Source organism: Gasterosteus aculeatus, chromosome 11 (assembly GCF_964276395.1).
Source record: "Gasterosteus aculeatus chromosome 11, fGasAcu3.hap1.1, whole genome shotgun sequence".
In the NCBI taxonomy this organism is placed as follows: domain Eukaryota; kingdom Metazoa; phylum Chordata; class Actinopteri; order Perciformes; family Gasterosteidae; genus Gasterosteus; species Gasterosteus aculeatus.
Window position 1 is genome coordinate 16,770,007 of NC_135699.1, and position 11,520 is coordinate 16,781,526.

An 11,520-nucleotide genomic window follows, 5' to 3' on the forward strand; every position below is an offset into this window, starting at 1 on the left:
TGTGTGTGTGTGTTCCAGTAGAGAGAAATCATATTAAATGATCTACAAACCAATTACATGGTTTGATTTAGCAGCGTTGACGCCACTCAGTGACACACACACACACACACACACACACACACACACACACACAACGCCTGAAGCCACTCTCACTGTGTGCGTATACAGGAACATATTACAGCGAGGGGTCGGCGCCGTTTGGGCATTAGAGAGAAAATTGGTGGGGAAGGAAGTGAATCGCTGAGTTCAGCAGTCGTCTTCGGGTGGGAGGAGAGGAGCTGCCGCATAGATCGCACACTGCACCTCTTCCCAAAGGGGGGGGGGTGGGGGGGGGGATGATGTCATCCTCGCCGCCTACTGTCGCCTAAATATCTCTGGAATGTTTGAAATGGACAGCTGTCGGACGAGCGCGGCGGAGGTTGCGGCGTGACGACTGGACGGTCGATCTCTGTCGCACTATCGCCATGGTTGAAAAGACGCACTTCCGTGTCCCCCCCCCCCCTCGTGTCCGACCTTTGAGCGACCTCTCGGGGGGGGGGCAGACTTACTCTTTGATGTGCTTCCTGCAGGGCACCGAGTTCCTCATGCAGGTGCCCGTGAGCCTCTCCACGTCCTCCACGATGACAAAGGGCTTCTCCTCCAGCGTGACGATGGACAGGTGGTTGTCGTCCATCTCGGCGTCGCCGTCGGAGTTGAAGCGCGGCCACACCGGGTACTTCAGGGTCAGGCTGCGGTTGTCCAGTTTTCCCATCTGGTGGGAGGGAGGGACGGGGGCGAGAGAGGTGAGGGCAAATGAGTCAAACTGGAATGGATGGTTGAATCACTTGGGAACTATCGCGTTGGGGATCTGCGCAGGCTGGACTCGGTGCCTCGAGCTGCTCGGCGGGTGCGAGTCGCCCTCCGGTCAGATGGTTGAAAGCAGACAGGGAGTGGAGGTGGAACCCGTCGGTGACCAGAGGAATGCAGTGTTTTACCTTTCTTTACCTGGTAGTTTCCTAACCGCTGGGATCTGTTGGCCAATTACTCAAAGCAGACAGGAAGTGGAGAGGATCACAAACGAAGACACACGTTAACATTTCCTTTTAATGCCACACACACGCCGCTTTGGGTTTGGCACAAAAACAGACCATAATACATGAGACTCAGTTAACAAACCAAAATGAACGATGTACGAATGCAAACGGGTATGAGAGAGGGAGGGTGTGGGGGGGGGGGGGGGGGAGAGTGGGGGTTTGAAAGCATTGTGTCAATAATTCACAACCTTTTTAGAACAGTGATGTCACACCTCCACCTGTGTGTGTGTGTGTGTGTGTGTGTGTGTGTGTGTGTGTTTCTGTAAGGTCTCCATGCATGTTTATATTTGACAGGGGAAGCTGGGGGGAGGCGAGGGGGAGGCGAGGGGGAGGCGAGGGGGAGGCAGGCTCTGCACAGCTCTCAATAATGAATGTTCCAGGGATGGAAAAACCTCAATTTCACTCTTTACCTTGGTTACAAAAGTCCTTCTTTCTTCGGCGCCGCAGAGGACTTTATACCCGGCGCTCATTTAGGCGCACAACAACGTAAATGCACGTGTGTGTGTGTGTGTTTGTGTGTGTGTGTTTGTGGGCGAAATACAATTAAAGTAAAAAAAAAACAGTCACAGTCACACAAGTAATGTAATAACGTAGCAACACTAATCGGACACCCCTTTGACCCCTGCAGTCACATCGCACACACACACACACACACACACACACACACACACACACACACACACACACACACCGGGCGAGCGGGGAGGAAGAAATGAAATTAGCATTTTAATTGTTTTGCTGGAGTGGTTCTTGCCCTCTGACTGGATTACAGTCTCTCCTCCGCTCCGAGTCGGTACCGCTGTCGACAGCTCACTCTGCTGTCAGCTACATCTGACGTGTGTGTGTGTCTGTGTGTGCGTGTGGGGGGGGGGGGGCAGTATGATGAGGTGGCATGTGTGCGTTGTCTTGTGCGTCACCTTTAGTCTCCCAGAAAGGGCCACATTTGTGTATCCGTCTCACACCAGCTGTGAGGGCCTCTACGCCACGCACGCACACCTGTGTGTGTCTGTGTGTGTCTGTGTGTGTGTGTGTGTGTGTGAAAGGGGTGGGGAGGTGTAGTGGGAGGTAAAAGTGAGGGGGGATGTGTGCATAATCAGTGAGCTCCATTTTCCTCTGTTAGTATTAAAGGCAAAGTGCACATTCCATGCTGGCCCTAAAACATGTTTCCCACTAGTGGCGTCTTTGGGAATAACGTCCTGTCTCAACTCAAGTGTGATCGAGTGTCAATCACTGACGGAGGCGTATGAGGACGGGGCCTAATTCGGTCGAATGGATCAATGAACTCGACGGAGGGAGAGAAAAAGTTCTCATCTGAAGACGGTTGAAAGAAGAGGGGCAGGAAAAGGAGGGGAGGGAGAAGCTGACTTCAGCAGCTCCTCTGATGTCCTGTCCTCCTGCTCTCCTCCTCCCACTCCTTCTGCGTCTCTCCGTCTCTCTAATTAAAGAAAGAGGGGTTATAAATTAATGCCCAGAGAGGATAGAGGATTCTCTTTATCGACCGGCCAAGCAGCAGAGTGCTGAATCTCCCCCGCATGAAATAGCAGATATTACACACACACACACACACTCACACACTGCATAGAAAGGAGAGTGTGTGTGTGCGAGGCCAGTGGGAGGCGGTGATGATGGGGCCGGTGGGATTACTGCATCAGGACGTCCCGTGGAGTGACGATCCTATCGCGCCATCACCTTCACCCGGAGGCGACGCCCCCCCCCCCCCGGCTTCGTTTGGGGTTTTCTTCCCGGAGATTCCTCGTTTTATTCGTACTCGTCTCCTCGAACGCACACTGAGCACCTTCTGCGCGCCAGTCGATGCCAGTCGCCGGGGCAAGTTGCATTCTGGGAGAGCGAGTTCCTTCTAGGCTGCAGAAACCCATTCAGTCATAAAACAGTGTTTGTCACTCCCGTCAGACCAAATTATGTCAAGAAAATGGATTCTGCTCTCCCCCTCCTACGCGTCCTCTTTTTTTATATATAAGTACCACGTATATATTTGTATTTGAGTGTGATTGTGAGAGAGGGAGAGAAAACACATCCATGGATTAAGACATCTTTCCTAAAGTGAAACGCTTTTATGAAGAATAGTGACGCCTGGATCAAAAATGGAAGGTGTGTGTGTGTGTGTGTGTGTGTGCGTGTGTGTGTGCGTGCGTGCATGAGGATGCACTTTTAATTCCTTGCTGTGTATCTGCCCTCCGTGTTGTGATTCTCTGCTCCCTGCTGTCTGTAATCATTATTTCCCCCCTGCACGTCATCGTAGGTGCACTTCTCCACTGCGCTGCAGCTCTGCGTGAGGAAGCTCCTCATGCAACCTGCAGCATCTCTATACTCATGGATGATTCCACGATGTTATACTATACTATAAAAGCCCCCCATGAAGTTTGAATCTACATCCCCCCCCTTCCATCTTCTAAGAACAGGAAGTCTTCCTGTGCTCATTGAAATCCGTGTTGGACGGTTGAATATTTGACGTTTGGATTCGGATCGTGTTGAACTCTTTGGTGTGTTTTATTTGGGACGTGAGTCTAAATTGTCTTGTGAGAAAATGCCTGCACAACTACCGGATGGATTGGAATGAAATTTGGCACAAACGTACATTAATGTCTTTTCAACAAGTCTCACAGCAAAGTGCATGAAGTTGAATTCATTGATTCAACCAGGACGCAGCATCCTTACAACATATTAGAGTGTTGCAGCATCTTCGTGCCATGTGAGTATTCTCTCTCTCTCTCTCTTCCTCATGTTCATTTGCTATCTCGGCCCATCTGTCTCCATCGCTCGTTTGTTTCACTCTCTCTCCACATTCCTCTCCTTTCCCCGTCTCCTCTTTCTGCGCCTCGAGGGGACACATTTTATATTTTTAGTGCATATCCATATTTTAGTGCTGTTACAGAATTTTTATCTCTTGATCATCACAGAAGTCTCTCCCCCTCCCTCCCTCCCCCCCTCTCTCTCTCTCTCTCGCTCTGTGTGTGTGTGTGCAGCTGATTCCTGGCGCATGGGTGGGACGGCCACACCGGAGGGAGGGAGGATGGAGAGAGAGAGAGAGAGAGAGAGCAGCTCCCAATTATGTTTCCACTCTGTGTCTCTCTCTCTTCCTGCACCGCTGTCGAGTGGCACTGATCAATTTCACAGGCGCTCTGTTTACAACAACACACTCCACCTCCCCTCAAGCGCACCAACAAAGGCTCTTCTCTGCGCGTGTGTGTGTGTGTGCGTGCGTGTGTGTGTGTGTGTGTGTGTGTGTGTGTCAGCATGAAGTATGAAAGATGTGCGGAGAGGAATACTGTAACTTGCACACACACACACACACACACAGATGTGGACTGAACAAAGACCAGAAAGGTCGGCAGTCTCTCTGAAACAGTTTCTGTCAATAACCAGAGTTAAAGAATAAACACACACACACACACACACAGACGCACACACACACACACGGAGGAGCAGTGACCCGCAGACACCCCAATAACGGAGCCCTCAGACTTTGATTAGCTGTGATTTGAAGTGCTGTCCGAGACCACAGCAGCAATCACAGCTAAAGACGCAGCGAGAGCACAGATTATCTGCTCGGGGGGGGAGGGAGGGGAGGAGGAGAGGGGGAGGAGTGAGAGAAGGGGTGAAGGAGACAACGCAGGTGGGATGGAAGGATGTACACGAGCACACAGCTTTTCTCCTTCCACAAACCTTTCTCCTCATCCCCCCCCCCCCCCCCTTAAAGTCCGTTACGCGTTGTGCACGTTGTGCGTCCTGCGTTAAGGAGAGCGCTGCTGGACCAGATCACCGACCAGCGCTTTGTCACTGCACTGCTTAGTGTGCAGTGTCCGAGGTGGAGGAGGTAACGTGTCAGTCAGAACAACAGTAGAGATCAAACACACACTAAGGGGCTATTGGCCCATACGATGCAATATATAAGGAACTAATTATTATACCAACAAAACTCAAACCGTCAAATTCTTTTTTTTAAAAAACTAAAACAACAGATAAGAATATATAAAAGGAAGAATATGAGAAGAATTTAAGTTTGATGATAAAATGATGAGGCATCGCAAGAATAAAATTATGATTAGCAGCTTCAAAATCATCAAAGAGCAGAATGTAAACAGGGTACAGCAGAACAATATATATATATATATATATATATATATATATATATATATATATATATACATATATATATAAAAATATTATATAATATACGTAATTAAATAATGATTATAGGGGTTTGTCTGTATTAAAATAGAATATAATCCCCATAATTTCAACAGCTAGTCAGCCAGGAATAGATGGACACACACACACTCACACAAACACACACACACACACACACACACACACAGGTCCTACCTTCTCCCACTCCCTTTCCTTGTTGAGAACTATGACCACCAGCTTCGGGAACTCCTGGTAGCCGTCGTCTGTGAACGACAGGTCTCTGCCGTCCCATGTGACGTTCATCATGTACCTGAGATACAAAGGGGGGGGGGGGGGGGGGGGGGGTCATAGCATGAGGAAAGGGAGAAATGAACAGTCAATTCTCCAGTACTACAAACCCAATAATATGCACACAGGCTCTTTTGTATTGAGAGTTAACGCGCGATGCTGAGGAGTAAAAACGCTTCTAAAAGAGAATAGAAGTAATTGCAGCAAGTTAAAAGAAGAGAAAGCGACAATGGACAGTACGTAGAGCCACAGTGTCTCCGTGCACACACACACACACACACACACACACTGTAATGAGTGACCCATATGGCAGGTCACATTAGCTAAGATGGAAGGCAGCGGGAAGATATTCTTGGTTCCACATTAATCACGGCCGCCCTTCCCCACTCTGTCTCCCTCACTCCTTCTGTCAGCGGCCATGTGCACGGGGGGGGGGGGGGGGGGCTACGTTCTCCCTTCTTGCTCCCTTCCACCCCAAACCACCTGCAGGTGAGGCGTGTGTCCTGCCGTGTGTTAGTGGGGGCGCCGATTTAAAGCATTAACGTACAATAGACAATTACTTTGGTGAAAATAATGATCTTAATATAAATAATCCCACTGTGAATATCTGCTCCTCAGATCCGTCACACAGAGAATGCGTTTTTGCCAACAACCCTTTAAGTTACTGCTGGAGCCAGCGATGGGGGGATTGGGTGGGTGTTGTGGTTAAGGTAATCTGATTGGCCCGCAGGCCACCAGGTGAGTGGTATTAAGCCATTTGATTGGCTGCGAGGTGCAGCGCCGAAGCCAATTACGTGCGACTAAAGCAGAGGAAGACGTGCTGGAATCAATACCAGCGGCCAGCCGACTCCTTCAGACAACAGCCTGTAGACGCACAACCACACACACACACACACACACACACTGGGACTGTTTTTTGCTCCTTTTTCCGTCTGTATAATGAACCGTTCGCTATCCGTTGTTGCTCATTTGGATCATTTATTTTGGCGCAAACCAGCAAATAAAAAAGTTTTTTTCCCGTATTTTATCTCTTGTTTCTCTGAGGCAACAATCCGTAAACATGAGCCGAGTTTTCATTTAGAATCACGCGACGGTGGATCAGTACAGGAGGGATTTACCGGTGTGGAGTCGCCGTCCAGACGAGCTGATTCATCGTCCCAATGACGACAACCTTTCTTATAATAATTCACTTAATTTCATAAAAATAAAACAGCAACAAAACAGCAGCTGAGATTCAATGGAACTCTCTGCTGTTTCAAACCAGCTAAAGGAAAATTGTTTTTATTAATTTTCCCGCGTTGAATTTATGTCTCAGTAGCTGTTGATGTGAGAAGTAAATCATCCTTTATTACAACACAAATACCAGGATGCAGAAAGGCTGTGTGTGTGTGTGTGTGTGTGTGTGTGTGTGTGTGTGTTTGGGCCGACGCCCATCAACCAGGTGGACCTGATGCGGCGTTGCTAGGATACGGACACGGGCTGGCGTGCAATGTGACCCTAAATGAACATCCTCACACACAGAGAACCACAGACAATTACATTGCCCACCTCAACAAATTGCCCCCCCCCCCCCCTTTCCCCCCTACCTTCCTCCCACCCCCCCTTAGCACTGAGATCATCCAATCCCTCTCACTTACCAGCCTCCATTATATGACAGAAAAGTGAGTATGAAGATGAGGGAGAAGGGGGGAGAGGAAGGGAGTGAGGGTGAGAACATCCCCTGCCATCGTTTCCTCCCTTCTTCTGTTCGTTCTTCAACTCTAAATGTTTGGTCCCATCGGAGCTGTTTATGATGGTAAAAAGAACAAACAATGAGGGTGTTTGTCTGCACTAGTGTGTGTGTGTGTGGTGTCCACGAGTAAAACACGGATAACGTCGTTACCTCCCGCATGTCGTGGTCCGAAATGCTGTTTACTTCCACCCATTTGGTCCCATTTGGTAAATTGTCATATTACAAATTCTATTGCAATTCTGCTCAGAAACCTGTGGTTTCTGGAGAGGCTTTGCTGCAGGAGATTCTCCTCACAGTGTGTGTGTGTGTGTGTGTGTGTGTGTGTGTGTGTGTGTGTGTGTGTGTGTTAAAGATAGAGACATGTGTCCTTTGTAAAGACAAGGACCAGTCAAAACACTGTCAGCACAAATGATCGACGCACACAAACACACACACTGTGATAAAGAGCACTAAAAGAAGAAAAAGCTGCTGATTTAGGTCTTTTGAGAAGATCCTGTGATGGGCAGTCACCTGATGACTGTACCCCCCCCCCCCCTTCCCCCGTGCTTTTGTCGCACAAAGTGTGCGTCGGTTTGTAGATTCTTCGCGCTGCGTTTGACCATCGTGGTTCTCCAACACGCCAATCGCCTCCCTGAGCTCCTCACCTGCGAGGAACGAGGAGCGCACACTTCTTCTTCTTCTGCGAGGGGGGTTCACGCCCCCCCCTGCACGCGCGCCTCCTCGCTCTCTGTGCGGTCAAACCGAAGGCCACTCGGCGGCTCATTTCTCTCTGACATGTCACACGCCAGCTGTCAATCACGTGCTCCACCCGGGAGATGAGCACGATGCAGACATCTGCTGCCAGACAGCTTCTCCAGATGGAGGCTCATTTGCAAAGTGGGTTCTTTTCTTTATTTTGTCAAACTTAAAGCCCCCTTATTACTTGTTCTAATTGGGAAGGCGGCGTGTTTTTTTTTATCTGACTATAAAAACTATAATAAAGTTCCGCATAGCGACTCTCACGTCTCCCTCAACGACTGCAGGTAAATTTCCAAACATTTTCTGGGTAAACTGACCCCCTCTTGGGAAAATACCTCTTGAATGATAATGTTTAGCTCTGTCACAGACTATCACCTGGGATCTGTCACAGACTATCACCTGCGATCTGTCACAGACTATCACCTGCGATCTGTCACAGACTATCACCTGCGATCCGTCACAGACTATCACCTGCGATCTGTCAAAAACTATCACCTGCGATTCGTCACAGACTATCACCTGCGATCCGTCACAGACTATCACCTGCGATCCGTCACAGACTATCACCTGCGATTCGTCACATACTATCACCTGCGATCTGTCACAGACTATCACCTGCAATCTGTCACAGGCTATCACCTGCGATCTGTCACAGACTATCACCTGCGATCTGTCACAGACTATCACCTGCAATCTGTCACAGACTATCACCTGCAATCTGTCACAGACTATCACCTGCGATCTGTCACAGACTATCACCTGCGATCTGTCACAGACTATCACCTGCGATTCGTCACAGACTATCACCTGCGATCTGTCACAGACTATCACCTGCGATTTGTCACAGACTATCACCTGCGATTCGTCACAGACTATCACCTGCGATCTGTCACAGACTATCACCTGCGATCTGTCACAGACTATCACCTGCGATCCGTCACAGACTATCACCTGCGATCTGTCACAGACTATCACCTGCGATCTGTCACAGACTATCACCTGCGATCTGTCACAGACTATCACCTGCGATCCGTCACAGACTATCACCTGCGATCTGTCACAGACTATCACCTGCGATCTGTCACAGACTATCACCTGCGATCTGTCACAGACTATCACCTGCAGGGCGGCGCCGCGTCTGTGAAATGATTTCTAGATATTTGTACGTACTTCTTCATTTGAAACGGTGAAAATTTGGAACGTTTTGTTCAATATCCTGACGCTACTTTCCAGACAAACTGAAGCATCTGCGTTGCCCCATTCCAGTGTGTTGTGCGTTGTGCGTTTAGCCGCCCCGGGCCTCAGTATGTGTGCGCAGCGCGTACGTGTGTACATGTGTGTTTCCTGAGCTCTGACCCTCATATATCAAACCTGCAGACTGAAATTACCTGTCAGAACTCTACCCCCACCACAGAAACACACACACACGCACAACCGCAGTCAGACGCACACTGATAAATAAGTGCTAAAGTCTTTTGAGGCACAATGTTCACTACAGCGAGGTGAGCGGTGCGCGATAAATCTGCCACGACAGAACCTTCTCTTAGGGTCGGATATTTCTCCTGTTTCTGACACGCGCACACACACACACACACACACACACACACATGCACACACACAGACACACACATGCAGGCACGCACGCACACAGACACGTACACACAGCACATTTTAAACAAAGCCCGGGTTCTCACTCGGTTTGATTGCTGCTCTTAGTCGGTAATTTGTCCCCAGTTTTTATTATTATTTTATTTTCTCTTCACTCTGTAAAACATATTCATCTTGTTTGTGTGTCACAGTGGATTTATTCTTCATCATCACTGAGGCAAAACTCAGCAGAACTACGACGTTTTTTGAGATTTCAGCAGCGTTTATTTCGCTCCTCTTCAAGGTTTTGTTTTATTGTGACACGTTTTGGCTCCTTTGATGACGGAGGAAACAATAACTATAAATCCTACCAAGCGGTTTAAACTAGACCCCAGCTGAATGCTTATAAGATACTATTAACATCAGAAGGACTAATGACTACGACCCAGTGCGGATACTCGCTGCTGTACGTTTCTGCATTCAGCCCGCGTGTGTGTGTGTGTGTGTGTGTGTGTGTGTGCGTGTGTGCACGCCGGTCACGGCCTCCTACATCCCCCCCCCCCCCCCCCCCCAACAGCCCCCCACGGTGTAACAACCCACACTGGCCCATCGCCCCGACCTGGCCTGGACCAATCGTGTTCCTCGTGCCCTGGCCCTGAAGCCCCATTGGCTGAGCTCTCTCACCCACACCGGAGCCATCTGTGGGCCCCCATCACCTGGGTGACAACCTGAGGCAGCAGAGCATGCTGGGAACAAAGTCTGCCTGCACTGGATGTTGCACGATCCTCTTTAGTCTACAGGAGGAGGGCGGTGTGTTAGTGCTCGGTGGGGGGTCAAAGTCGGGAATTTAAAGGTGGGATCAGTCGAACCTGTCGGCCCCCTTTGCACTAAAGGACAATATTCTCATATTTGTTGTTCTAGCCGTATTTTTTCTACTTTTTAATGGTGAAAAATAAGTGGTGTATAGAAACTGAATGCTGATGATGTACAGTGTTCTCCGAAACGATGAATATTAAATATCAAAACACATCCTCACGCTGCGTGGAGCTAATCTGGTGCTTCTTCTCAATCATTTTGTCATTAAAGCATCTCGTCGTTGCACAGCTGCACAGGCAGCGTTTCTGTTTGGGGAAATACATTTTGGAATTCAATATTGACATTTAGCACGATTACTAATGCCACACTGGTTTTTCTTCTCTTTTTTTTAAACAACAATAACATTGTGATGTGAACACGAGTTGGAGCGTCTCTCTCCCTTTTCTGCCAGATGGAAAAGCCAGACAGAGCTGGCAAGACCTGCAGCATCTCCCCCTGGCTGCTTCGGCGAGCGCACCGCGAGAGAGGGGGAGAGGGGGGGGGAGGCAGAAGGGGAGAGAGAGAGGGAGAGGAAGGACTCACTGAGAAGAGCAACAGAAGGGCTCATCAAGGAGCTCTTCAATTTTGGAGAGCACTCATTTGTAGCGGCTTCCCGCTGTATCCCTGCTCTCCGCTTCTTCCCTTCCCTCCTTCCCCGCGGCTTGAATCACAAACATTCACCTCGTTCGTCCCCCTCCCCCATATCTCTCTCTCTCTCTCTCTCTCTCCCTTTGACTCCCACGCTTTCCCCGAGCGCGAACTCTCAGGTCCGTGTGGTTTTTATGGCGAGTAATTGCGTCTTCCTTTCCGATCTCTTTCCCTGAAATAGCCTCGTTGTGTGCGTCTGATCACGCGGCAGGAAGGCGCTCTCTTCACGTCATTTCAACACACGACGTCTCGTGACTGTCCACGCAGCTCGCAGCTCGCCACAGACATTAAACTGCACTGGACTCACTTATGCAGCGCGCTGGGGGGCAGCTTGGACGTCTTCTCCAGCTGCCCGTAACACGACGTCCTGGCCTCGGGGATGTCGCCGTACTCCTCCAGCATGGCCGCCGCCGCCGACGTGATGATCCCCAGGCCGTCGCGGACCCGCGC

The 11,520-nt window shown here is 49.5% G+C and overlaps 1 protein-coding gene across 1 annotated transcript in view; it reads right to left on the reverse strand.

Annotated features, from left to right (window-relative positions):
- The window catches only part of grin2aa (glutamate receptor, ionotropic, N-methyl D-aspartate 2A, a), a 31,434-nt gene extending 19,920 nt beyond the window's left edge, over positions 1-11,514 (reverse strand). The window contains exons 1-3 of the mRNA XM_040190645.2: positions 11,378-11,514; positions 5,418-5,532; positions 549-751 (exon numbers count right to left, since the gene is read on the reverse strand). Of these exons, the coding sequence (XP_040046579.2) occupies positions 549-751; positions 5,418-5,532; positions 11,378-11,472 (413 nt within the window). The 5' untranslated portion in view covers positions 11,473-11,514. The remainder of the gene's footprint in view (positions 1-548; positions 752-5,417; positions 5,533-11,377) is intronic.
- Between the last annotated feature and the right edge of the window lie 6 nt (positions 11,515-11,520).